Source organism: Dromiciops gliroides, chromosome 4, assembly GCF_019393635.1.
Source record: "Dromiciops gliroides isolate mDroGli1 chromosome 4, mDroGli1.pri, whole genome shotgun sequence".
Classification (NCBI taxonomy): domain Eukaryota; kingdom Metazoa; phylum Chordata; class Mammalia; order Microbiotheria; family Microbiotheriidae; genus Dromiciops; species Dromiciops gliroides.
In genome coordinates this window covers 436055487-436083390 of record NC_057864.1, presented here as the reverse complement: position 1 = coordinate 436083390, position 27904 = coordinate 436055487, and the positions used below count along the sequence as shown (strand labels likewise).

The 27904-nt window shown below is 41.3% G+C and overlaps 1 protein-coding gene across 1 annotated transcript in view; it reads left to right on the top strand.

Moving 5' to 3' along the window:
• Positions 1-27904, top strand: part of SORT1 (sortilin 1) — a 73541-nt gene that overhangs the window by 31187 nt on the left and 14450 nt on the right. The window contains 11 exon segments of the mRNA XM_044001550.1: positions 403-462; positions 1844-1917; positions 7053-7155; positions 7788-7952; positions 11708-11781; positions 18569-18618; positions 21123-21226; positions 21228-21254; positions 24378-24522; positions 25105-25182; positions 25185-25259. Coding sequence (XP_043857485.1) covers positions 403-462; positions 1844-1917; positions 7053-7155; positions 7788-7952; positions 11708-11781; positions 18569-18618; positions 21123-21226; positions 21228-21254; positions 24378-24522; positions 25105-25182; positions 25185-25259 — 955 coding nt within the window.

Below are 27904 nucleotides of genomic sequence, written 5' to 3'. Positions count from 1 at the left end.
TTTTTTAGGTTAATCAAACTTTAGTGCTTGATGATCAATGTGGGTCCTTTTAAGACATCTTCAAAATACTTTGCTATATGTGTCATTTAAGATAATTAGATACAAGCAACTAAGTTATCCCAGCTGGTACAGGTAGAAGGCTCACCTGCATGGCTTGTTTGGGGGGGAAGGGAATGGAATGGAATGGGGAAATAGAAATTTAAATTTTTCAGGCCACTGAGTATCAGAATTAGCCAGTTAAATCCCCATATTCTGTTTTTGGAATCAAGGTTTCCCTATTGCAATTCTTTTAATTCTTAGTAAGGAAAGAATTGTTTTGAATTGTTAGAATAAATCAAGGACTGGATGGGATTGTTGTAGTTCTTAAACATATTCATTTTATTTTTATTTTATTTCTTGCAGCATGTATTTGATGATCTCAGTGGCTCAGTATCTCTGTCATGGGTTGGAGACAACACTGGGGTAAGTAACCTAGTTGTCCCTTGTATGGTTAGTAAACAAGTTCAGTTTTAGGATTTTAAATCTTGTGTGTCATTTCATGACATTGTTTTTAGAATTTTGCCCATTTGTGAAAAGTTCATCTCATTTAAAATACAAAATAACAGGGAGCGGGGCAGCTAGGTGGCACAGTGGATAAAGCACCAGCCCTGGATTCAGGAGGAACTGAGTTCAAATCCGGCCTCAGACACTTGACACTTACTAGCTGTGTGACCCTGGGCAAGTCACTTAACCCTGATTGCCCCACCAAAACAAACAAACAAAAAGAAAATAACAGGGAATTATAATATTTATTGTCTCTGTAGAAATGGAAGAATGGAGTGGTCATTCACTCAGTTCTTCTGCCTTCAGGATGGCCATCACCTAAACCAGCTTTCTACCTAACATAACGCCCCCCCCAAGATTTTCCAATTTAAAAAATGCTCTCTCAAGAACTGATTATATATCTTGAGACTACTTAGTATCTGAAAGATGGCGACTTTAACAAACTCAAGATCTCTGACCAGCATACCTCAGACTGGTTATCTTCTGGCACCTAGAGACTGCTTAAGATTAAAATGAGTAGGCAGAAAGGGAAATAATATGTTAGGGGAACCTCCAGAGAAATTTGGATATTGGCGAAGATAGCGGAACACCTGATGAGACAGAAACTTCAGTCCCACTTGCCATATCCCTGTATGTGTGTCACTATTCCTCATAAGACTCGACTGCTTCTGCTGAATAACTATTGCTACCCATTTGCACCCTTGATCATGAGATGCTGTTTGATGTCCCCATCACAAGCATGGTGGCAATTTTCCAAAACAGGCATTGTTGTTAGTCACTGGGAACAGAGAAGTAATTAGAAATACTTCCTCAGTCAAATGACCAATACTACTGTCCCCCCTTTTCTCAGTGCAATAGTAAACTGATTTTCCAACAGTGATTCCGGGTTTTCCATCCTGCCTAACACCTGTCCTAAAGTTGTAGCACTCTCAGCTCCCATTGTAGATACATTGGCTTCATTATTACCCTGTTTAGCTGACAGTAATGCCCATGTCAAAGCAGTGGTGCAACCTGAAGGAATATAGTAGTATCATATAGAAGTACAAGTAGTATATTTCCTACATTAAAATCTATGAGTAATCCCAATTTCTCCCGTGTAGAAGCTAGAAACCATTCCAACTTCATGATTTAAAGTCATCTTAAATTTTGGTGAGGCCCTGTATTTGGCTCAGAGTAGCTCTTGACATAGTGGTAATTTGAGGTTTGACTATTGACATGTATTATTTACCAGTAACTGATTTATTTCTGTAATAAATCCATCCGAACCAACTGTTGATAGCTTGCTTTTGTCTCTCTCCAGGTCATTCTAGTCTTGACCACATTTCATGTACCATTGGTAATCATGACTTTTGGACAGTCTAAGCTTTATCGAAGGTGAGACTTTGTATCTGAGAAATGAATACACATTTGAATATTGGCAGTCTTCTAACTAAGAAGGACCTACTGGGCTGCCCAAATCTTCAGAAGTCTGTGCACACCCCCCATTCTGATTGTGCTTGCCTTCCTGTCAGCCTGAGAGTAGTTAACATCATTTAAAAAAAAAAAAGAACTTCTTCCAAGGGGACTGACTAATCCTGGGGGAATTGGTGAGCTTGAGTCAGGAACAGAACAGTGAAGATCTGGTGTCTCTGGGAACTGTGCTATATGTGTAAGGTCTCATGTTCAATGTTTATTTTAAGGAAGGAAGTTTGAGATTTATCTAGGTTTCTGTTTTTGTTTATAAAATTCCATTCATGCAGGGGTATCCCTAAATTTTTAGAGCAGTTTTAAGGTCCTAAAACTGTTCTAGCTTAAACATGCTACAAAAGCTTTTGCCTTTCAGCCATGAATGTCAGCTCCCACCAAGGGATCAGAGACATAGCACCACAGATGTTTCAGAGGCCATCTCAGCCAAAGAATCCTTAGAAAGTCATTGTGACTTCCTCTGAGTCCTGTCCACAATATACTGTGATAGGTTCCCTGTGAAGCTCAATTCCAATCTTCTGGGACCATGGAGAATCTGTGATAGACCTTGACCCAGACCATGGGCTCCTGAGTAGATAGATGAGAACCTCCATTCACATTCACCCTCAAACCCCTGCTTCAGGATCAGGAGTCAGCTTTCATAGTGCCCCTTCTGGCAGAGTGATAGTTTGCAAATAATAAATACCAGTATAAGATCAAGAAAGGATTATTAAGAATTCTTAGCAATTTACAGGAAGATGATCTGTTTTGTTTTGGAGAGCAACAACAAATGATTGTTTGTTGGGGCCAGAAGAAGACTTTTAAGGTCACTTACTTTGCTTTCCTAAGTTGTAACCAACATGATGCAAAAGAACAGGCACAGAATTTGAGGTTGGAAGATCTGGAGGTAGATCTGAGCTCTGCCCCTGTCACCTTTGGGATTTAGAATCCTTGTCAGTAAAATGCAAGTTTGACTTAAATGACTTCTAAGATCCCTTCTATAAATCTTCGATCCTAGGAATCTTCCCAAACAGATAATCTATACTGCTTTGGGGGAGGGGGCAGTTTCTGTAAATACTCATTTCATTCCAGGGGATAAGATACCTTATGGCCAAGAAATTTTTCCTCATGTCTATCAAATTTCTTAGGAAAGGGGGCAGTTAGGTGGTATAGTGGATAAAATCCTGGTCCTGGATTCAGGAGGACTTGAGTTCAAATCCAGCCTTAAACACTTGACAGTTACTAGCTATGTGATGCTGGGCAAGTCACTTAACCCTCATTGCCCAACAAAAAATTTAAAATTTTTTAAAATTTTCTTAGGAAGTTTAATCCAGTTTTGAATTCCCTAGTTTTCATTGGCAATTGAACACATCCTCTTTATAAATAACCTTCATGTTTGTGAAAATCAGTAAATTCTTTTCCAGCATTCTCCAAATTGAATCATCCTAGTTCATCTTTGTGTTGAATTGAACATCTCATTATTTTTCATTCTTATTTTTTAAAAGAATTAATAAGCAAGTATTAAGTTACTACTGCCTATCAGGTACCTGCTAGGCACAGAGGAATGAGAGAGCCTGTGCCCTCAGTGAATTTCTGTTCTGTGGGGGAGAAGGATACAGCATAATCAGAGAAGTAAATGTAGAACAAATGAAAATCAACAGAAGTCGATTTGAGGGTTGGGGGCATTCAGAGCAATGGGAATTTGAGAACTCTTGAGCTGGAGTTAGGGGATTCAGGGCATGAAGGGGAACATTTCGGAAACAGTAGGCAACCTGTTGGAAGGCTCAGAGACAGGGGTGGAACATCCTGTACAGCCAACAGCAAAGAGCCAGGCTGGCTAGAGCCTAGATCTGATGATGCGTAGTAATGGATAACGGCCTTGAGAGATGGGCTGGAACAGATGCCAGCAGGCTTTCAGCACTAAATAAGGCGTGTAGCTAGAGGCGGCAGGGAACCACTAAATTTGGTGTAGGAGAATGGCATAGGCCTGCACCTATGGAAGAACACTGTGATGATTCTGAGCAGGAGGGATTGGGGCTGGAGGGTACGTGGGCCAAGCAGACCATATGGGAGTTAGCTGCTTTAGCTGAGGCCAGAGGTGACAAGGTCTACAGGGAAGGAGACTGAGCGCCACCTCAGGCAGGATGGGCTTTAGCTGACTTCAGGACAGTCCCTTTCAAGGTTTGCGATTTAAATGTAGGGCTTCCCTAATCTCAAGTTCAGTGCTCTTGCTATGTATACCACTTGGCGGTCTCCTCCCACTGCCTTCGAAACGGTTGCTTTATGGATTGGGCCTCCACTCCTTACACCTGACCAGCATGGCTGACCAAAGGACAAAGGAATGAGTTCTCCTGTTTTTTTTAAAAAAAAAAAACAATTAAAAAATTTCGTAACCAACATAAAAAACATTCAAATAGGGGGCAGCTAGGTGGCGCAGTGGATAAAGCACTGGCCTTGGATTCAGGAGGACCTGAGTTCAAATCCAGTCTCAGACACTTGACACTTACTAGCTGTGTGACCTTGGGCAAGTCACTTAACCCTCATTGCCCCACCAAAAAAAAAATTTAATTAAAAAAAAAACACATTCAAATAAATACAAACCACACACGGTCTGCAAAAACAAGTTTTAAATTATTTAGAATTTGTTGGTTTTTACAAAAAAAATATTCCATTTCTTCTTACGGCCATTTCTGGGTTTTTCTTCCGCATATTTTGTTGCTAATGTTGTTTTAACATTGTTATAGTCAGAGCTTATATTTCATTTCTATTTCCTTATCCTATTAGAAAATTTTTCTTGATTTTCATGTTGGTCACTCTTTGGCATGATAATATCCTGTTACACTTATATAACACAGCTTGTTCAGGCTGAACATTGCATTTTTTTCTACCTCTTCTGTTACTAGTTTTTTTGTTTTTGACATTCCTATTTCATTTTGTAGTCCGGAAAAGTACCTTATATTCTTGGTTCTAACCATGTAGAGAATATAATGAGAGAATCTTTGTTTTTTCCTCTTTGTGGTCTCTTTTATTGTGGTTGCTTTTAAAAAACAAACAAAAAATCAAATGCAACCTTAAGAGAAGACAGACAAACATCCTTCCTTTGTTGCTTGAACATCAGCTGCCCCAGACCTTTCCTATCTCTTATTTGTGTGGTTTCATATAAATTTTTTTTTACCAGTATACACTGTTCCTGATTGAATCGAAGTTCTTTTTTTCAGATACATTGTCGCTTTACCAAGGTCATTTTGAACTCTAATTGTATCACAGAATCATAGTTTGGGAGCTGGAAGGGATCTTAAAGGTCTTTTAGCTCAAACCTTCATAGAAGAAACTGAAACCCAGAAAAGTTGCGTGACTTGCCAAAGGTCATCATATAGGTAGGCTGAGGGGCTGAGGAGAGATTTGAACCCAGATCTTCAATTTCCAAATTCAAGGTTCTTGCCTTCTGTGGGATCCAAAGATGACCCATCAGGGTTCCTACTCCAACTATCCAAATTGATCTTTGTCCTCTATTTTCCTGCTAACTAGTTATAGTGCCGGTTTTATTTTGGTTTTGTTCTTTGCTGTTCTGAAGGGCAGGTAGATCTATTTGCTGTGCCAGGCTCTTAAGAAGTGAGCTGACCTGAATCACATTCAAAGAATTTTCTGAGGTGTGGCACAAAGGAGGAAAGTTTTAAAACAGTGTAATTCATGCCATCACAAGGTCATAGGACTGTTAATGATTGCACTATACAACAACCAGGAACTATTTAGCCCATAAATATTCCTAACCCCTGGATCTCTGCATAAGCCTGCTGTCAAAAGAGAAATAATGATCTTAGAGTCACAGCCCTAGAGACAGAAAAAGGAATGTCTCTCCAAGCTCCTTTGATCTTATTCTTATGTTGTATTGACAAGAGAAACAATTTCAGATTTCCATCTGCTCCAAAGGAAAGGGGAAAACATAGATAATACCCAGTATGTGTGGACTGGTAATCTCACCCATTAAAAGGTAGAATGATTCTATTTATGTCTTTGTATGCTCTGGGGAAGGCAGTTTTGGGGAACTGGTATAGGAACTTCCTCTAGCTGACACAGATCAACAGCTTATCCATAACTTAGGGTCTCAGAGAATCTCTTAGAGTACCAAGAAGCTCATTGACTGCACCACTGTCCCCCAAGCAACACACAGCAGTAACCAGTCTTTTGTGACTCTAAGACCTGTCCTTTGTCCACCTGGAGATGTTGCCTTTTCAGGCACCCATTAGGTGCTTAATAAGAGAGTCGAATGGTGACTGGAGTCAGAATCAGCCGCATAAATAATGCATAGACGCCCATTTTTCTTTCCATTCAATTCAACATACATTTTCCTTGATCCTGCCCAGGTAGAGGAAGACCTCAGCTTATAATAAATGATCTACTCACATAAATTAAGACTTGAATCAAGTTCAGGATTAAAAGTCTTCCATTTACTTAATTTGACCCTTTTGTCTCTTAATTTCTTGATCTGTAAAATTAGGTTCCTTACAGTACTATCATTTTATAATTCTTTGCCTATAATGTCATTCATAGAACATTTACTTTTGTGCCCAGGGTTGTATTGTTAGCCACTGAAAAGGACCTCTTAATTACAGATTAGTTATTGTTTGATAAGAGCCTCAACTTTCCACTGGAAGCTTAAATTCTATAAAAACTAGTGATCTGATATTCTGTAGCAAGATGTGGATGGAGGTAGTATTAGTATTAATAAAAATAACCTATCTTTACAGCAGCTTTTCAGGGTTTTTGGATTGCTTTCATCATAACCTTCTGAGCAAGTATTTATTTCCCTATTTTGCAAAGGAGGGTCACCTATGTCAGGTGATTTACCGTTTTATTTTCCTTAACTCCTGGGAGTGTCGTCAAAATGAATGTCTAACTTTTTAAAATGTTCTCAAAGTTAGCATGAAGAACTTGTGTTTCTCTAGATGTATTCTTTCTGCATTATAGAATTTTAAAAGCCTCTGAAAAGATTTCTACCTTGGATGGGAAAGAAACTATGTTCTAAATGATTTGGTTTTCTGTCTCTCTTTTCCATCCTCATTCAGTGAAGACTATGGAAAGAACTTTAAAGATATCACAAATCTCATCAATAACACTTTCATTCGGACTGAATTTGGAATGGCTATTGGACCTGAAAACTCTGGGAAGGTTTGAGTCTTTGCTTTCTAATACTAGAGGATACACCCTATAAACTGTGCCCTGGGTGGCAAATTTAGTTCATGTAGAAGTCCATTCAAATATCAGTAGACTTTTATGTGAAGAGCAAAATGTCTGATTTTATAGTGTGTTTAATGTTATTTGAATATAGTTGAACCTCACTATAATACTATTCTCTTTGTAATTGGTTTCAGAATAAAGAAGGCTCTGTCTAGGATGAAATTCCATCCAAGTGGGTTTAATTATTGAAGTACCAAAAGACTTTTATTACAAGGCAGTTTTGGCTATAAGTTGGTGCCACCAAATGAACCCACCAAAGGCGGCCTTTTAGTGAAAATACAATGTAAAATCTGAAGATTGACATGACTTAATCCCCATTTATGGAATGCTTAGAAATCATCCAATTAGTGCTTGATAGTTTCAAGTTTGTAGTTGTCCACACATTATGGGCTAAGAACATAAAGGAGCAACCGTATTTATTTTAACCTGTTGCTTTTTAGTTTTCTTCAAGATGTTTTCTGGTGCTTGCTTGTGAACTCCGATTGTTCTCAGCAAAACTCTATTGGAAGTTCTCATGTTGTCAGCAGACTTTGTCCTCATCTAATTATCCGTTTTCTTTCTAGGTGATTTTGACAGGGGATGTGTCTGGAGGAAGTCACGGAGGAAGAATCTTTAGGTCATCTGACTTTGCGAAGAATTTTGTTCAGACAGATCTGCCTTTTCATCCTCTGACTCAGATGACCTACAATCCCCAGAATTCTGATTACCTTTTGGTTGTCAGCTCTGAAGTAAGTCCAGCCAAGTCTTACACATTTATGATCTCAACTTAAATAAACTGAAAAGGGTTTTCTGTATTTGAGTGCGGGTTTTGTGCTGAACTTCTACCACTGACACCTGGGGGTCTGAAATATGTAGTTCTACCTTTCTCTTTACTTACTGAGTTCCCCATTTCCCCGATCCGGGACAGAAAATGCAGATGTCTCTTAAACTGTGTTTTAGAGTATGTCATGGAGGACTGGCTTTTAAAAAAAAAATTCCACAAGTAATTATGATGTTTGCTGTTATATTCTTAAGTCAACCATAAACTTTGTTTTATTAACAAAGAATTCATTCAATCAAGCATTTATTAAGTACCTGTTATCTGCCAGGTTTTATACTAGGCTTTGGGGATACAAAGATAGAAATGAATTACTCCTGCTTTCCAGGAGTTCATATGGTATTGGAGAAGACAATATGTGCATATAAGTATGTACAAAACAAATAGAAGGTAATCTCTGAGGGGAAAGGCATCAGCAGCTAAAGGGACTCAGGAAGAGCTTCATCTGGAGCTGAGGATCTTCACCTTTTTTGTGCCCTGGCTCCCTTAGGTAGTCTGCCAAAGCCTGTGGACCCTTTCTAAGGAGAATGTTTTAAAAATGCATAAAATAGGGGCAGCTGGGTGGTGCAATGGTTAGAGCACCAACCCCGGATTCAGGAGTATCTGAGTTCAAATCTGGCCTCAGACACTTATCACTTACTAGCTGTGTGACCCTGGGCAAGTCACTTAACCCCAATTGCCTCACCCACCCCACCCCCCCTGAAAAATGGGTAAAATAAAATACATTGGATTAAACAGGAAGTCAGTTCTGTTGAAATAATTATCAAAAAATTTTAAATAAATTCATTTCCAAATTAAGAACAGCTCTTTTAGAAAGAAAACTCACTTGAACTGAGTTTTCAGGAAAACGAGGGATTCCAAGAGACAGCTATGAAGAAGGAGCATATTCCAGACATGGGGTATCTACAGCCTGGGCAAAGACTGAAAGGGAAGAGATAAGAGCACTGTGTGTGAGGAGCAGCTGGGAGGCCACTCGGGCTGGAGCATCAAGTACTTGGAGGACAATAATGTGTAATAACGCTGGAAAGGGGAGGGTGCCTGGTTGTGAAGGGCTTTAAAGTCAAAGTTTGTATTTGATCATAGAGATAATGGGGAGCTACTAGGATCTATGGAACCGGAGAGCAAGATGGTCAGACACATGCCAGGGTGGTGACTGGAAAGGATAGAAACCCCAGGCAAGGACACCATTTAGGAGGCAATCATCTAAGGGAGAGGTTACGAGAGCCTGACATAGGGGGAGGACCAGAGAGGAGACAGACACATGAGGGGTTATGGGAGCAGCTAGCTAGATATGAAGGAGGAGGAAGTTGGAAGAGTCTAGTTTTGACTCTGAGGTTATGCACCTGAATGACTTCAAGGATGGTGATGCTCTCAGCAGAAATAAGAGAGTTAGGAAAAAGAGAGGGATGGAAGGGGGAAGATAATGATGTCTGTTTTGTACATGTTGAGTTTGAGGTGCTTTCAGAACATCTCATTCAAAATGTCTAATAGTCTATTGATGATGGAGAATTGAGCTCCTTCCCACAAGGAAAACCAAGAAGGGTGGTCATACAAGTAGAAAGAGAAAACCTGGGGGTAGCTAAGTAGCACAGTGGATAAAGCACTGGCCCTGGATTCAGGAGGACCTGAGTTCAAATCTGGCTTCAGACACCTGACAAGTACTTACTAGTTGTGTGACCCTGGGCAAGTCACTTAACCCTCATTGCCCCGCAAAAAAAAAAGAGAGAGAGAGAGAACCAAAGGAAAGCAGTATGAAGACGTGGAGGCAGCAAGTGTAGACAGTTGTTTTAGGAGTTTGGCTGTGAATGGAAGGATGGCTCTTTAGGCTTATTGTTTAAGGACAGGGAAGACTTGGGCATGTTTATAGGCAGCAGAGAGGCAGCCAGCAGGAAGAGAGAGACTGAAGATTGAAAGAGAGTTTCAGAGATTGTGGGAGGGTGGGAAGATCAAGGGTTCCTATAGAGGGGCTGGCAAGGAGAAGGGTCACCTCTTCATCAGAGACTACCGTGTATTAAGGAGATGGTGAATGTCAAGATGGGGGAGAGAGGTACCAAATAGCCAATGGCCTCTATTCTCCTCCCAGCAGAGGAGTGGAGGGGGTGCTATGGAAAGCTTGAGGAGAGAAGAGGTTTAGAGAGAGGCAGAAGAAAAATGCCTTGATCCAGGAAGTACCCAGTTGAGATGAGTTAACATAATTCTATAGTGGACCCAACTGGCCCAGTGGCATGACTTCCTTCAGCTTTGTCACTCTCTTTTTCGCTCCTATAAGTTCAGTTATGTATGTATGTATCATACTCTTAAGATCTTTCCTCCACTCCAGCAAATGCCCAGCTGCTCTGCCTGAGGTAGGTAACTCGCACTTGATCCATTCCAAACAGAATTCCCTTTTCTTCTCCCCTAAGCCTGCACTCCTCCAGACTTTGCAGCCTCCTTCCATTCACTCAGGTAAATTGCTTCTGAGTCCTCCTAGGCTCTTCTTTCTCTCTCTGTCTCTCTCATATTGTCCTTTTCTCAACAACTACTCTTGTTCGGGTTCTCATTGTCTCTTACCTCCTTACTACTGTGACAGCATCTTCACTGGTCTCCCTTCTCATCACTCCTCTCTGATTGGCTCCCCACAGCTGCCAGAATTGTCTCTTTATGGCCCAGACCTGACCCCATCACCCACTGCTCACCTCAAAACCCTGCAGTTTTCCTTTGCTGGGGATATAAAACACAAACTCCTTAACATGACATGTAAGGATCCCTCAAGCCTGGCTCGCCGACACACACTCCTAACCCCAGGCCATTCATGCTGTTTCCCTTCATGCCCTCCACATTTCAGCCATATTGGACCCCTAGACACATTCTCTAAACTTGGCACTTTTATCTGCCACCGCCCTGGATGCTCATCCCTCATGCTTGTAGTGCGTTCTCTCCAAGCCTCAAAATCCCTGTCTTCCTTCAAGACTCAACTCTGGTGTCTATCCCTGATTTCCACCCCTGCTTACCACAAACTAACAGTTCTCCCTCCCTCCTTGGTATTCTGTGCTAAGTAGAGTGTTGTTGCACCCTAGGGACGCCTGGGTTTCATCATCCTCTCTAGTGCTGTACCCTAAGGACTAACTGGCTTTTCCAAATGCCCTGCCGGGGAAGCCTCCCATAGATATGTTTTAACTCCCCTCATTAGAGTGGGAGCTCCCTGGGAGCAGGGGCTTGTCTGTTTGTAAGTATCCCCATTGCTTAATGCAGCACTCGCCACATAGTGCTTAGTGATTGTGTTTCCATTTATTTCTCTTCCTCTCCACCCACATAAAATCAAGGTTCCTTGAGGGTAGAAATTCTCATTTTTCTGTTTATATTATCAGTGTCTAGCACAGTACCTGTCTAGAAGAGGTGCTTAATAAATGCTTGTGGAACCCCTCATTGAGAGAATGCTTCAAATGCACAATTCACAGAAATTCATACTAGTTAATGACTTGGGGCGGAGGGGAGCAGGAAAAGGGAAGGCACTGAAGAGATTCTGCCTGGGGCTGGTTGTTCAGATGTCGGGAGGCACAGGAAAGCCAAACAGCTTGTCCTCTTTGCCACAGTCCAGTGCTGGGCTTTCTGACCAGAGGTCGTGCCTTTAGCTAGCTGTGTAAGATAGACCTTGGACTGGGCTAACAGTCATTTGTGATCTTTCAGAATGGCCTGTGGGTGTCAAGGAACTTTGGGGGAAAATGGGAAGAAATCCACAAAGCAGTATGTTTGGCCAAGTGGTGAGTAAATAACTGATGTGTGTGTGTGGGGGGGGTGTGGGTGTGTTTTTCTGGATGACTGATACAGAAATGGCATATAACTCTAATCCATCCTTGGGGGAGCGGGGCTTATGGTCTGGTGAAGGCAGCTACACTTTTTGTTTTGACCTGTACAGCAGAGCATGAGCTATTCCAAATACTTCACTGAGATCACTGGGTGACGAGCCTCTGTTTCTCATGCTCTTCATGCCACTGAGAGTGAGGCAAGAGCCTTTTCTTCATCATACTCACAGAGTCCATTCATTCTACTTAGGCTGGTAAAGCTAATGAGGCAGACCACCTTGGTCAGCCTTCTTAAACATCCCTGGTCAGTGGAGCACCCTGCTCTGTCCCTTTCGACTTTCTTTTCTCTCTCTTTACAATGAAGCAGAAAGTTCTGTAGTCATGTGATCACCCTACTCAAAGAAGCCCCTGTAAGAGCATCTTTTCTGTAATGCTCAGTATTTCTGCCAGGCAGATCTTACGTGTTCTATTTGAGTAGAGTCCCACTTCCTATCTGTTCCACTTAAGTGGGGATCATGAAAAATAAAATAACATCAAGTGATACAAGCTGCCTTTTAAAGAGACTCTGGTCCCTTTCTAGCTGCAAGTGGGTAAAGAGTATCTTCATGTAAGATGCAGATCTGCTATGCACTAAAGCACATTTCCATTACTCATAGCCAGTGAAATGAAAAGAGCAGAGTGCCTGACTGCGATGCAAGAGACCTGGGTTCTAATCCCAATTCTGCCCCCATCACACTATCAAACCTTGAGCAAATGACTTTCTATTGGGGGAACCTCAGTTTCCTCTTCTGTAAAGTGAGGCGATGTTGAATGGAGTTGAAGACATTGGACTAAGTATTTAGGATTCCTCTTAACTCTTTGAATCTTATATCATTTAATCTCTCTGGGCCTCGGGCTTCTCATTGGTCAAATACGGGTTTGTAGTAGAAACTAGTCTTTTTCAGCTCTGTGATTCTCTGGCAGGAGAGGCCTTCAGGATGTTGCTAAAACCCTTTATACCCAATTCTTCTAAATTTAGTTACCAGATTTCCCAGTCCACAGCAGGTTAGAAGAGAATGAGCTCTGAGGGCAAGTATACTGACAAAAGGAAAATGCCATCATTGTGACATAATGTAAGAGAGAGAAAAGAGCAAATGCACAAACTCACAAAGTGTAGCAATCAGAGGTCATATGGTATAAGGGGGAACAGCTTTAGATAGCTCAGTAACCAGTAAAACCATCATTGTTTCTACAAAATGATCCAAGAATTTAACATGTCCAGAAAAGAGATTTTCTGCCTATTATTTTTAGAAGACAGGGATATATATTAATACATTTTAGGAAGATTTTGATTAAGCATGGCTAAAAACAAGAAAGACTTTGATGTGAACTTCAGTTTCTGGAAAATGCACTTAGAGACCATCAAATTCCTCTATACTAAATAAGGATTAGTTGAATGCACATTCTTCTTACTATTGTGGCATAACCCTAACTCATTCCAAGTAATTTTTAAAATTAAAAGCAGTAGACATTTTTAAAAGCAACTAAATAATGAGGAAAGGGATTATCCTTTCAAGATAAATCAGATGTACAGGATGTGTTTGGATGAATCTCTGTCATGCTTGCTCATTCCTAATCTTTAAAACCAAAGTGCTTTGTATAAATAAATAAATAAAATCCATTAGACCGTGTATCCAATGCAGGGATTTCCCTCTTTTGAGGCTATTTCTAAGTTCAGTATTCCAAACTTGTTTGAATGCCTCATGCCCTGATGATAGCTGCTTGCTAGCTTTTTTGTTTTATTATAAACCCAGCTTAAACAACAAATACAAATAAGTAGAATGTGGAGGATAACTTTAAAATGTACACTGTTAATATTTTTATGAAAATAGAAAATATATTTAACAAACACTTTGACCGAAACACCACTGATTTGCTCTTTCTGACCTCTTTTCTGTTAGCATATTTATAAAGTTTTATTGCTAAATAGCAATATAGTCATGGTCATAGTAAATGTATATGTTCTTGTTCCTTCTTTGCTTTGTTTAATTTTGTGTCTTTCCTAATTTTAAAAATCCATTTCATATTTGTCATTTTTATGACTATCAAACACCATCCACTGAGTTATGGAAAGGTGGCAATCTCTCCCAATGGGAATAGTACCCACACCACCACAATTCTAGATCCTTTAGTACTGAAGTATTTCATTAACATTGATATGCCGCAGTTCATTTAGCCATGCCTTAGTGCTTAGACTACTCTCTTTCCAGTTTTTCATTCTTTCCAAATAAAGTTGATGTGAATATTTTTGTACAGATCGCCAATTTTCCCCCTTTAACAACATGATATGATAATAACACAATAATCACATACTTGGTTTTTGTACTTTTGTTCGCTCTGGCCACATTGCTCTTGCCATAAATCCTGCATCAATGTATAGCCCTACCAAGAATTTAGAGGAGTACCTATTTCCCTATAACCATGTTCACAATTTTTTATTACTTTGCCAATTTAGCGATATGATGGGATCTTTAAGCTATTTTAATTTACATTCATACAATTACTACAGAGTTTGAACCTTTTTTTTAGTGTTTTTTAATATTTTTCACCTTGCCCTTTGACCATTTCTTCATTGGAGAATGGAAGTTGCTTTTATGGATTTGTATCCTTTAGAATGGAGATGTCAAGTTTTTGTCAGCTATGTTTACCACAAAGATTTTTTTCCTTAGTTTCTTGTCTTTTCATTTTCAAAACATATACTTTTTTTCAGTGCTTGTAGTCGTTCAATCTTTTCAGTCATTTCCAACTCTTAGTGACCCCTTTTAGGTTTTTCTTGGCAAAGATTCTGAAGTGGTTTGCCATTTCCTTCTCCAGTTCATTTTACAGATGAGGAAACTAAGGCAAACAGGGTTAAGTGACTTGTTCAGGCTCACGCAGCTAGTAAGGGCCCGACAATTGAACTCAGTTCTTCCTGATGCCACGCCCAGTGTTCTATCCACTGTCCCAGCTAGCTGCCCATGTCAGAGTTTACTAACTTAATTTTGTCTGCTAGAAATCATGTAACTTTTATTCCAAAATGACAGGTTTAAATCTAACACCCTCTTTTCTTTGATGGTCTCTAATTGGACAACTGGATTTCAGTCTTGCACCTGTAAACTGAAACTGCAGGTAATTGCCAAAAGCCTTAGATTGAAGTCACATGAGCACTACTTGTTAATGAGCAGTTCCACTAAATCTTTTTTTTTGGGGGGGGGGAGTGAGGCAATTGGGGTTAAGTGACTTGCCCAGGGTCACACAGCTAGTAAGTGTCAAGTGTCTGAGGCCAAATTTGAACTCAGGTCCTCCTGACTCCAGGGCCAGTGCTCTACACTGCGCCACCTAGCTGCCCCAGTTCCATTAAATCTTGCAGCAAAAGATTTAAACACAGAAAAAAATAAACCCTTGACATAAAATTACAATTTTTAGTCATTCATTAATTATAAAGTCCTTACTCAGCCTTAAACTGCCCCCCTCAAAATGTTTATTATCCATCCCTTTACATGGGCTAACTTTTGTTGAAGTAGGGTCATCAGTGTGTACTCTTGGCTGAAGTCTTTGTTTCAGGGGAATACCTTAGAAAGACTGATCTTCTGTGCTTATAATCAGCATATGATTAACTCTGGTTTGCAGCCTTTGGTGGTCCCAGAATATCTGGGGGTACATTTTGCATCCTGATATTTTGGTACATGTTCTAATTTTTAACTCAAGCAGGCATGACCTTGCGTGACATTTCCTCCAGTTATCTCAGCTTCTCACGCAGACTCCCATATATAAAATTCAAATATGATTTCAACACTGACTAACTTACACATGCTTCTAAATTTTCACCTTTCTGGTTAGATATATTGGGCTCATGTTCAGTATTACTAATCTCCAGTATTTATATCCCATGACACTGCCTTTTGCAAAAGAAGACTCATTTAATCATGGACCTGGGCCCCTTATGGGCCACTTATTTAAGACGGGAAAGTTGATGGATCCTTTCTGAGGCCTGAGCATGTGCATGGGTCTGTATGGAGCCTGACAAGGAGCACAAAGAGGTGGCACCCATGGTGAGGAAACTCAGTGTACTTGAGGAGGGAACATATGAGGATATGGAAAGGAGATGCCAGGCTCTGGAGATAGAGAGACAAAAGTGTAACAACCTTATTCTTGAGAAGCTTACGTTCTGTCAGATGGTCAAAGAAGGAAGGGTCTGTGGAACAGCTAGATTTCAGCTGGTTTTTTGAAGGATAGGCGAGGACAGTTCAGGGAAAGGAACAGAATAAACAAAGAAAGGATGCCAGCTACAGTGAGCTGATTAAATTTGACTACAAAAGAGGTTTCCTTAAGGGAAAGAGTTAGAAATATAGCTGAGTAATAGCTTCAAGCTGTTACTATTGTGAGAATAGTATTAATATTACAAGGGCCCCCTGCTGTGTGAGCATGTGACCATTCTCAACCAATCAGCTTGAAGCAGTATGTGAGGTAGTGGTTTTTTCCCATATAAATATTTTATTATTTTCCAGTTACATTTAGAGATAATTTTCAACATTTGTTTTTATAAGATTTCTAGTTTCAAATTTTTCTCCATCCCTTCTCTCCCTCTCCCGTCCCCAAGACAGCAAGTAATCTGATATAGATTATATATGTACAATCACATTAAACATATTTCTGCATTAGTCATGTAATGAGTAAAGAATCAGAGCAAAAAGGAAAAACCTCAAAGAAAAAAAAAACAACAACAAAAACAATAGAAATAGTATGGTTTGATCTACATCAAGATTCAATAGGACAGCTAGGTGGCACAGTGGATAGAGCACCGGCCCTGGAGTCAAGGAGTACCTGAGTTCAAATCTGGCCTCAGACACTTAACACTTACTAGCTGTGTGACCCTGGGCAAGTCATGTAACCCCAATTGCCTCACTAAAAAAAAAAAAAAGATTCAATGGTTCTTTTTTTTTTCTGGATTTGGAGAGCATTTTCTATCATGAGTCCTTTGGAACTATCTTCAACCATTGTTTTGCTGAGAAGGATCAAGTCTATCACAGTTGATCAACGCACAATATTGTTGATACTGTGTACAATGTTCTCCTGGTTCTGCTCATCTCATTCATCATCAGTTCATGCAAGTCCTTCCAGGTTTCTCTGAAATCAGCCTGCTCATCATTTCTTACAGCACGATAGTATTCCATTATATACCACATTCACATACCACAACTTATTCAGCCATTCTCCAATTGATGAGTATCTCCTCAATTTCCAATTCCTTGCCACCACAAAAAGAGCAGCTATAAATATTTTTTTATATGTGGGTCCTTTTCCCTTTTTTATGATCTCTTTGGGAAAAAGTCCTAATAGTGGTATTGCTGGGTCAAAGGGTATGCAAAGCTTTATAGCCCTTTGGGCATAGTTCCAAACTGCTCTCCAGAATAGTTGGATCAGTTCACAGCTCCACCAACAATGCATTAGTGTTCCAATTTTTCCACAGCTTCTCCAACTTTTATTATTTTCCTGTTTTGTCATATTAGCCAATCTGATAGGTGTCAGGTGGTACCTCAGAGTTGTTTTAATTTGCATCTCTCTAATCAATAATGATTTAGAGCATTTTTTCATATGACAATAGATAGCTTTGATTTCTTCATCAGAAAACTGAGGCAGTGGGTTTTGTCAGTTGGTTTTGGAACCCCGTGGGGTTGGTAGAAGAACCAGGAGTGGTGGAGGTGGTTAGGATTTTCCTCTTCTTAAATTCTTTCAGAGACACTTGTTCTCTCTTTCTTAACCTCTAATATATTTTAATAAATGTTTAATATTTAAATTGTTAAACTGTTGTCCTAGTTAGCTTTCCCCACAAGGGGACAGATAGGGTGGCCACTCATATTTAGTTTTACCTGTCACACTATCTTTAAAGTTCAAAAATAGAGGCAGGCCTGTACATATAGTAGGTACTAGGCTTAGAGTCTAGAAACCTGGGTTCAAATCCCTCCTACTTGTTTGCTGTGTAACACTGGACAAGTCACTTAAATTTTATGTGCCAAAGGCATCTCCCAAGGATTTATCTGCTGCCTTAGAATTGCCTTGGTGAAAGGAACCCCGCAAATGAATGAAATCACAAACCCTTTTCAAGATTTAAAAAACTCTCCAAGATGTTTTGGGGTTTTTTGGGTGTGTGTGTGTGTGTGAGGCATTTGGGGTTAAGTGACTTGCCCAGGGTCACACAGCTAGTGTTAAGTGTCTGAGACTGGATTTGAACTCAGATCCTCCTGACTCCAGGGCCAGCTCTCTATCCACTGCGCCACCTAGCTGCCCCAAGATGTTATTTAATGAAGTAGATTGGGACCCTTTTTGGTTGGGAAGATAAGAGCTTCTCACTGTATGATTGAGGAAACTGAAACAGCATGATGGGAAGCAGTTAACACAGGGTCACATGACTTATGCAGGTCTCAGGAAGACTCCACCCCAAGGCTTCCTGACTCCAAGCCCAGGGCTTCTCGACTACATTCTGTGTTTTACTTCTGATTGTAGAAACTGAGAACCTAAGATGTTAAGTGACTTGCTCAGGGTCACATTGGTGGAAAGGCTGGGAGGAACCAGTGGAGGAGGTGGCTTTGGGAGAAGCTGTTTTACCTGGGATGCGACCTTTTAAATTTGCATCATCTCGTTCATAAAACAAACAGAACTGAACTGCGATCGGACAGTGGCCCACAGGTTTTAACTGCAGTATTTTTCTGTCTTTGCCTTGTTTTAGGGGATCACGAAACACCATCTTCTTCACTACCTATGTGAATGGCTCCTGCAGTAAGTATGTTTCATTTCTGGAAAAGGGATCAGTGGGGCAGCTAGGTGGCGCAGTGGATAGAGCACCGGCCCTGGAGTCAGGAGTACCTGAGTTCAAATCTGGCCTCAGACACTTAACACTTACTAGCTGTGTGACCCTGGGCAAGTCACTTAACCCCAATTGCCTCACCAAAAAAAAAAAAAAAGAAAAGGGATCAGAATAGATTGCCTTCTCAGCCCCAGGAAACAATGGCTTCTCATCCAGCCTCTTTCACCAGTTAGTGGTTGTAACCATGACTAAATCTCTCATCTTGCCTGGACCTTAGCTTTCTCATCAGTTAAATAAGGGAGCTAGCTGGACTAGTCAGTCTCTGTGATTCTGTGCCCAGTGGGAGATAGAAACTTGGAAGACACCCTAAGTCAATTCAACAAACATGCATTTTTATGTGCCGGGCCCCCAAAAGAAAGCTGTCTTGGTCCCAAATCAAACCCAAGTCTCCTGTGTTGCAAGCAAGAATCTTACCACAAATATATTGGTATAAAATCTAAGCTTAATATGTTAGAAAGTCTTAAACCAAATTATGATATAGTTAAGTTACTTTTTGCAATAACATATAGACCAGGTAATTTTTTGTTGTTTTTGGAAATGCTTAAAGCAAATATTTGGTATTTTCTATGTTTACTAATAAGAGCAAAGTGAATTATTGGAAGAACATTTTTATAGTTTTGTAATAGTATAGTTTCTTTTAAAAACATTTTTATTGATGTGTTTTATATCTCCATTTCTAAATACATCCTTTCTCCCCTCCTCACAGAACACATCCATGTAACAAAGAATTAAAAAAAAGAAAATCCAGGCCAGCAAAACTCATCATTGACCAAATCGGATAGTATAAACCATGTTCCAAATCTGTAGGCCCCTTCCTTTGTAAAGAGAGGGACATGTTCTCTTCTTGAAGGCCATGCTTGACCACTGTCATTACACAGCAGTTCATCTTGTTGTTTTCTCCATGTATATTATTGCAACCATTGTCTGCCTGGTTCTCTTAGTTTTATTTTACTTACTAAATGTAAGTTCACAGGGAAGCTAGGTGGCACAGTGGGTAAAGCAGCTGCCCTGGAGTCAGGAGTACCTGAGTTCAAATCCGGCCTCAGACACTTGACACTTACTAGCTATGTGAGCCTGGGCAAGTCACTTAACCCTCATTACACCCCCCCCCCCCACACACACACACAAAATGTAAGTTCACTTCAGGCTTCCCACCATGACTCTTCAGAGTGATTGCTGTTATGGTCAGTAAGGTTTCATTTTGCCTGTGTAAGCTGTTGTCCAGTGATTAGCAAATGTTCCTGTGGAAGTGGAGCCCCTGCCTGATCTCCCTAGAGTATGTGTCTAGCTGTGGGATCCCAGGGTGAAAAGATGGCCCTTGTCAGACCAGTGCTCAGCTTCAAACTGGCAGACCCTCCTTCTGCAGTCACTCTGTGTCTCTGACCGTTCCACCTTTTGTTGTCTCTGCCATGTTGCTGGCTGGGAGGTGAAACTTCAGAGTGCTTTTGATTTGCATTTTTCTTCATAATTGACAAGTTCTAGAAACAGAAGCCAGACTTTGCTGCTGTGACTTCGAAGGACAGAATACTTATTACTTTGTTTTGTTTTTAAATATTTTTCTCTCTTTTTACATCAGGTCACTTCCCAAAGGCACCTCCCCCTTTAGCCCCCTGCCACTCTCCCTTGTAGCAAATAAGTAACAGCAAGCAAAACAAACTGAAACATTGGTGACACCAGAAAAGCATGCATCCTTCCATACACTCCCAACAAGAGGGAAAAGATGTATTTTGCCATTGGTCCTCTAAAGTCACTCTTGGGCAGGGCCTTAATCTAAATTCTGAAATCTTTCAGTGTTGTTTTCTTTTGTGGATATTAGTATAGTTGTCATGTAAATTGTTCTCCTAATTCTGCTTCAACTCATACAAGTCATCCTAAATTCTTCCTAATTCTTCATATTTTTTATTCCATATGGCACAATAATACTCTGTTACATTGATATACTGTAGTTTGTTCAGTCATTCCCTAATAGGTCAGCATCTGCTTTCCTTTGAGTCCTTTGTTCCTTTTTAAAAGGTACAGCTATGAATATTTTATATGCAGGAATTTTCTATCTTTGACCCTACTGAGCTCTATGCTTAGTAGTATTGCTGAGACAAAAAGTTTTTATAGTTTACTGTGTTTTTTAGTACAATTCCAAATTGTTTTCCATAATGGTTGGACCAGTTGACAGTTCCACCAACAGTACATTCATGTATGCAAGGTACTTTTGTGACACATATAAAACGTGATGCTACATTACTTTAGTATTGTCACATGATCATTTCATACTTATCCCCAGTAGACATTCTGGAGCTCTAAGCTGGGAGCAGCCCAGGAGTGGTTAATTTTGTACTACAAATTGTTGCCTATAAGAAGAATTCAAAAACACTTGAACATGCTTGGCAAGAATGTTAATTCACATTTTGTTTTCTTTAAGAAGCTGATCTTGGAGTATTGGAATTAAGAAGAACCTCTGATTTTGGCCAAAGTATCAAGACATTGGAGTACAAATCTATTCTGTTTGGCTTGGGGGGACGGTTCCCTCTTTGCTTCAGTAATGGCTGATAAGGTATAGGACATAATCTTGAAAACCTTTTCTATTTAAAGTACAGAGACTTCCTTGTGCTATTTACATTCAAAGTCATTTAAAAGGTTAAGAGTCCAAAGAAAAGCCTTTCAGAGTTTGTGTAATTCCTCCTAGACCCTAGACTTTCACTTTTGGTGATTGTCACCAAGCTGTTTTGCAATTAATAAACTCAACATTCTTCAAATATGGGTAACTGAAAATTGCAGATATATAACATATCCATTCGATTTGTTGCCTACAAAAATAATTTTGTTGTTTTTGTTATACTAAGAGCATATATTTTGAACTCTTGATTCTATTTTCAAACTGGAATAAAATGTAGAGCAAGGTTCAAAATATCTTAACCCCTGAGTATGTTATTAACTCTTCTCACTAAACTTGCTGTTGTTTGTCAACTAATAATAACTACCATGTGAGCTTTAAGGCTCACAAAATGCTTTCCATATGTCAACTTATTTGATTTAACTAAGGGTTACCTAAAATTTTCCTTGGCTTACTGATCTGCCTCGGTACTTATCCTCAGGTCTTGTCTCATTGTACTTCATAACTAATGTTTGTTGCATGAGTGAAATGTCTACTCCAGGATCTTTACTGGAATATAGATATTAATGATGTCTTTAACACTCAAAGCGTATTCCTACTCTTTGCTTTTAATGTCTATCAGCAGCTACTATAGTTAGGCAGCTTTTCTGAACTCACAGCCTCTGTTAGCTGAGTTCTAGATCTCCAAAATGAAGATGTGGCCCATTTCTTTCTTTCTTTTTTTTTTCTTCTTTTGGTTTCTCCAGTAAGAGAATGGGAAATGACAGGTCCTGTTTTGGTAACCAAGCCCCGATGAGACTTCCAAAGAAAAATGTAAAGGTTTCGTCCTTCTTGAAGATAATTTACAGTTGTTGTTGTTGCTTTATTATTGTGTTCTGCTGAACACAGTAGAACTAGTAAATCCAAACAAAGGACGTGTCTTCACAGCTTTAAATACCTCGGAGGTCAGAGAAAGAAGTAGGAAAGTAGGTCCTAAGGGGAGTGGACTTGAGGCTGAGGAGCTGTCCTGGGAGTCAGGAAGACTTGGGTTTGTGCCCTGCCTCTCACCCCTGCTGGTGGTTTGACTTTGGACAAGTCACTTCATCTCTCAGTGATCCATCTAAGCACTCTTCTGCCTCCTCGTGTCATGTTGACCCAGAAGAGCATAATCTATGTCAGATCACGGAATTTGAAAATGAGAAGGGACTTCAGTGACAATCTAATCCAGCACATTCTTCTGAAAAATGTCTTCTACAACATATCCACGTGGTGATATCCAGTCTTTGTTTAAAGACTTGCAGAGGAAGGGAGGAGAGAGTGGAGCTGCTAATTCCCAAGACAATCCCTTCCAGTTTTGTACAGCTCTCATTATCAGAAAGTTTTTCCTTCCAGCCAGCCAAAGTCTAGCACGGCACTAGTTGTGAGTGATTCAGAGACAAAGCAAACAGTCCCTGTCTCCAGGAGCTTAGGGGTGAATCCCACATTTACGCAGATAGACAGGTTAACTTTAGGGAAGCAGAAGTGCTCTAAGGGCTGGTGACTCAGGAAGGGCCACCCGCAGAAGATCCCATGGGAGCGGGGCCTTGCTTGGAGGAGGCTGAGGTAGAAGAGGAGAGATGATCCAAGAGGTAAATCTTTTCTAGGCAGATGGTAAGATCAAGGGTGTGGCTGTTTCTGAGTTGTATTAGTATGTGCCAGGGAGGCTGAGGAAGTTGATGAACTGAAATGCCAGGGTGTGGAAAGTGACATCTGCATGTATAGTGAACTCCACAGTGCACAAGTAGAATTTGGGGGGCAGCTAGGTAGCGCAGCGGATAGCGCACCGGCCCTGGATTCAGGAGGACCTGAGTTCAAATCCGGCCTCAGACACTTGACGCTAGCTGTGTGACCCTGGGCAAGTCACTTAACCCCCATTGCCCCGTCAAAAAAAAAAAAGTAGAATTTGGGGGAAGAGAAGAACTGAAAAAGGCAAGAGGCCCCCCCCAGGGGCTGGGCCCTTTATGGTGTGAGGATCTCAATAGGGTTTGGGTTTTGTTTTTTTTTAGTTTTTTTTCGTGAGGCAATTGGGGTTAAGTGACTTGCTCAGGGTCCCACAGCTAGTGAGTGTTAAGTGTCTGAGGCCAGATTTGAACTCCAGGTACTCCTAACTCCCCGGGCCAGTGCTCTATCCACTGCACCACCTAACTGCCCTTCAATAGGGTTTTGTAGATGGGCAGAGTATAGCTCAAAGAGGAAGATTGCAAGTGTTTGACCAGAGAAATGTCCAGGAGTCTCATGAGGAGCTAAAAGTGTGTGTCTGCTCCTTCTGGTCCCATGAGTCGGGGCTATGAGGAAAAGTACACCAGATAGAGGAGCGAGACCAGATGCCCTGTTTTCTTGTATACAAGAGAACCTGACCACCCCGAAGGGGAAAGGAGTGTGAGAGGACATGGTCTAAGACCAAAGGAACGTGTGTTAACAATAGAATGGGATTTGGAGAGGCCATCAGGGAAGGAGGAGGCGTTAGGTGTTGAGACGAATGGAAATGGAAGAGGCTGGGAACATAGCCAGAGCTGTGGATTTCTCTTGCTTTGGGCATTAGAAGAGGAGGGAGGTGGGTGCTGTTTGCCATAGACTGGGGGGGTTGTACTGTTGATAAGAAAGATCGTGAGACCCCCTCCTCACTCTCCTGGACAATCTGACATCCCAGATGAGCACAGTGCTCCGGGGCAGAGTACAACAGGATTGGCCTCCTCTCTTCATAGGCTATGCCTGCCTTCTCGACATATTAGCACTTTTGTCTGACCTGTCACCTGTTGACTTATATTGAGCTGCAGTTTACCAAAACCCCTAGATCCTTTTCCCAGACATGAAACCCCCATGGTGGTGTGGGTTACCGTGTTGCACTACTCCACTACTCTTTTTCTGACTGATGATTTTTCAAATTACTGACTTATCCCCCTTAGGTCATTCAATGTTCATCTGAAGGAATTGAGACATTGCTCGCGTTATTGTGTGTGTGTATCTGCATGCATTCATCCACACCACACACACACACACACACAGAGTAGGGATTGAAAAAACAAATGCTTGCCTTTTTTGTAGGGTGCAACACGAAGGATTCATGTGTCCACAGATGAAGGAGAGACCTGGAGTATGGCCCAGCTACCTTCTGTGGGACAGGAACAGTTCTACTCTATTTTAGCAAGCTATGCTGACATGGTGTTCATGCATGTTGATGAGCCTGGAGGTGAGCTCATTTTCATCACAAGTTCTTCACTCCCTAGGGGGAGAGCTGGGGGGTGGGGATGGACTACAGTATGGATGAATCTGTGATTTCATTGTCTAGGAACTTCTTTGTGACATCTAGCCTTAGAGGGCTGGCTGGGGTGCTGAGAAGTTAAGTCACTGGCTTGTGTGTGTCAGAAATAGGGCCTTGAGCCCATTTTGTCAAGTATTGATTATTCTTTCCTTCTCATAGCCCATCAGAAACACACTAGCTTCTCTTTTACACATCAGCTAACCACTCGTTAGGGTGTTGTAATGTGCTTGAAGTGGGTTTGTACATTTCTTGGGGAGCATAAAGCTTAAGAGATGGAAATGAAGCTTCTGAGCTTAGCGCCATGTGGTACCAAAATATGTGTCTGCCTGTTTTGTTGTGGCCTTTTACATCGTATCTGATGAAAGAGAACGTGTAAAGGTCCTGAGCATCAAGCTTTCATTGTCACTGCTCTGCCTCTGTGTCAGCAAGAGGAGGGATTCTTTAGTGTTTGCGGTCACTGGTATGACTTCTCTAGTATTTCCTTCTAAGAGCTGGTTCTGTTTCTTTCAGATACTGGATTTGGCACAATCTATACCTCAGATGATCGAGGCATGGTTTATTCAAAATCATTGGAGAGGCATCTTTATACTACACTGGAGGGGACACGGCCATCACCAATGTGACTTCCCTTCGAGGCGTTTACATGACCAGTGTTCTCTCAGAGGGTGGGCTATCTATGCATATCTTTGTCCATTGCTGTACTCATCAAAGCCTAGGCTTTCGAGGGATGGACTCTTTAATCCCCTCAAATCTAAAGAATCTTAGCTGATATGATAAGACTCTAAAGGGTGAGGCCTTAGCTCTAATTCTGATTTATAAGTCTTTCCTCCTTTGCATCTACCAGTACTCTATCCCAAAGCTTCTTAAATTGTGGATCTTGACCCCATTTGGGGTCATGTAACTGCATGTGGGGGTTGTGAAAAATTTGGCAACAGTAAAAGGTTATGTATACCCAGGGTTGTATAAAAATTTCTCAGGCAAAAAGGGGTCACAAGTGGAAAAAGTTTAAGAAGCCCTGTTCTAGCCCTCTGAAGTAGGTTATGAAGGAGAGGCTCAGGTGAGTGGAGAAGTGGGCAGAGGTAGACCAAAGGAACAGGTTTGGCTGTGGCCATCCCATTGAGAGCCTGTAGGCTTTAGGGCTGCACCAGCCTGACTCACCCTACCTTGATTTCTTGGAAGATGGCTGTGGGATGGAGGGGAGATAATATCAATGACCCAAAGAGTTATTGTATAAGGCAGAATGTTACCATAAGACTCAGTAACTCCTAGAGGTTTGTTTATTTTAAATTTTAAGTTATTTCAACTTGCACATTTGTATATAGTAAAACTAAAAAACTAGTGAATAAATCAATCAGCTGTTATTTGTTAAGTTGTTTCAGTTGTGTTGACTTTTCCTGACCCCCATTTATGGTTTCTTGGCAAAAATACAGGAGTGGTTGCCATTTCCTTCTCCAGCTGATTTTACAGTGAGGAAACTGAGGCACAACAGGATTAGTGACCTGTCACAGTCACACATTTAGTAAGTGTCTTGAGGCAGATTTGAACTCATCAAGATGTCCTTCTGATGCCAGGCCTTGCTCTCTAACATTGTGCTACTTAGCTGCCCCTCAATAGGTAGTAGGCATTTATTATTTGCCCAGCACAAATTGTAGACACTTGAAGTACAACGACGAAATAAAATGGACCCCTGCAAAAAAAAAAAAAGGGTCAGCTAGGTGGCGCAGTGGATAAAGCACTGGCCCTGGATTCAGGAGGACCTGAGTTCAAATGCGGCCTCAGACACTTGACACTAGCTGTGTGACCCTGGGCAAGTCACTTAACCTTCACTGCCCCACCACAAAGATAAAGTAAATAAAAATAAATGGACCCTGCCCTTAAGGACCTTGAATTGTATTGGCAGTATAACACAAAAGTATCCATGTGGACACAGTAATTTTGATGGGATGGCAAGTCAAGTTAGCAGCTGGAGGTTATGAAACGCCTGACGTAGGAGGTGGCTCGGGGTGCTTTGAAGGATTCTCCAAAGTGGAGGTGAGTAGAAGTGGCTCCAGGCTTGGGGGGAGGCACAGAGATGGCTTGGTATGTTTGAGGAGCCCTGAGTTTGGGTAGTCTGGCTGGAAGGTGGAGTATGTGGAGAAGAAGGATTTGAAATAAGCCTGCAAAGATATGCTGGAGCCAGCTTGTGGATAGCCTTAGATGGAATTTGTAGGTTATGTGGAAGTCCTAGGGCCCCACCAGAGCTTTTTAATATGGGAGTGACATAGCTAAGCCTGTGCTTTAGAAATATCCCTGGCATGTGCTTCCCTACCTCTTTCGCTGATAGGGAACACTATGAATGTGGCACCCAGGGTACACTCAAACTCTATTGATGTGTTAGTTTTGCTGAACGGTTTTTTTCTCCACTTTGTCACAAGGGATAGTTCTGGGTAGGAAGAGAGGAGAGGAATATATTTGTGTGTGTTTTTTTGTTGGGGGTGGTGGTTTGCAGGCAGTGAGGGTTGTGACTTGCCCAGGGTCACACAGCTAGTGTCAAGTGTCTGAGGCCGGATTTGAACTCAGGCCCTCCTGAATCCAGGGCTGGTGCTTTATCCACTGTGCCACCTAGCTGCCCAGAGGAATATATTTGTGAATAAAGTTGATGTCAGAAGAGAAGACAACAGTAAAAACTGTAAAAAGAAAAAAAGGGAAATCATGGGCAGCTCTGTGTGTATAATAGGACAGATTGGAAAGGGAGAGACACCAGGTAGGAAGCTTCTGCACTGACCCAGGTCAAAGGTGATAAGGCCAGACCTTAGGACAGTGAATGTATTAATGAAAAGGGAGCAGATGGGAGAGATCTGGAGAACAGAAAAGATTGGATGGCTGAGTAATGTCAGGGGGGATGACAATGAAGAGGGGTGACTCGGGTTCCTGGGGACGGGAAGAATGCAGGCCCCCTCAACAGAACAGGGAAGTCTCCTGATCATCTCTCCTTGTCTCTGCTCCCAAGGCCATCAGCGCTCACACTCTCCGCATCTCTCCTGGCTTCCCAGTGGACCTCCTTGTCTCACGTCTCTCCCGCCTGGATCCCCCATTTACTCACATGGTTTCATTCAACTGTCAGTCCTGACCCTTGTGGCTCTTGGAAACTTCCGTGACTCCCTGTTAGGTCAGATAGAAGTCCTCTTGGGGCACTTCCAGCCTTTTGCAACCTGCCCCCCAACGTCTTTTCCGGCCTTAATCTCCTCATGCCTCTTCTTCAACTCTGTGCCACCCCCCTCTGCCTCCCACTCACCTGCCATTACACGGGCTCTTCTCCATGACTCACACT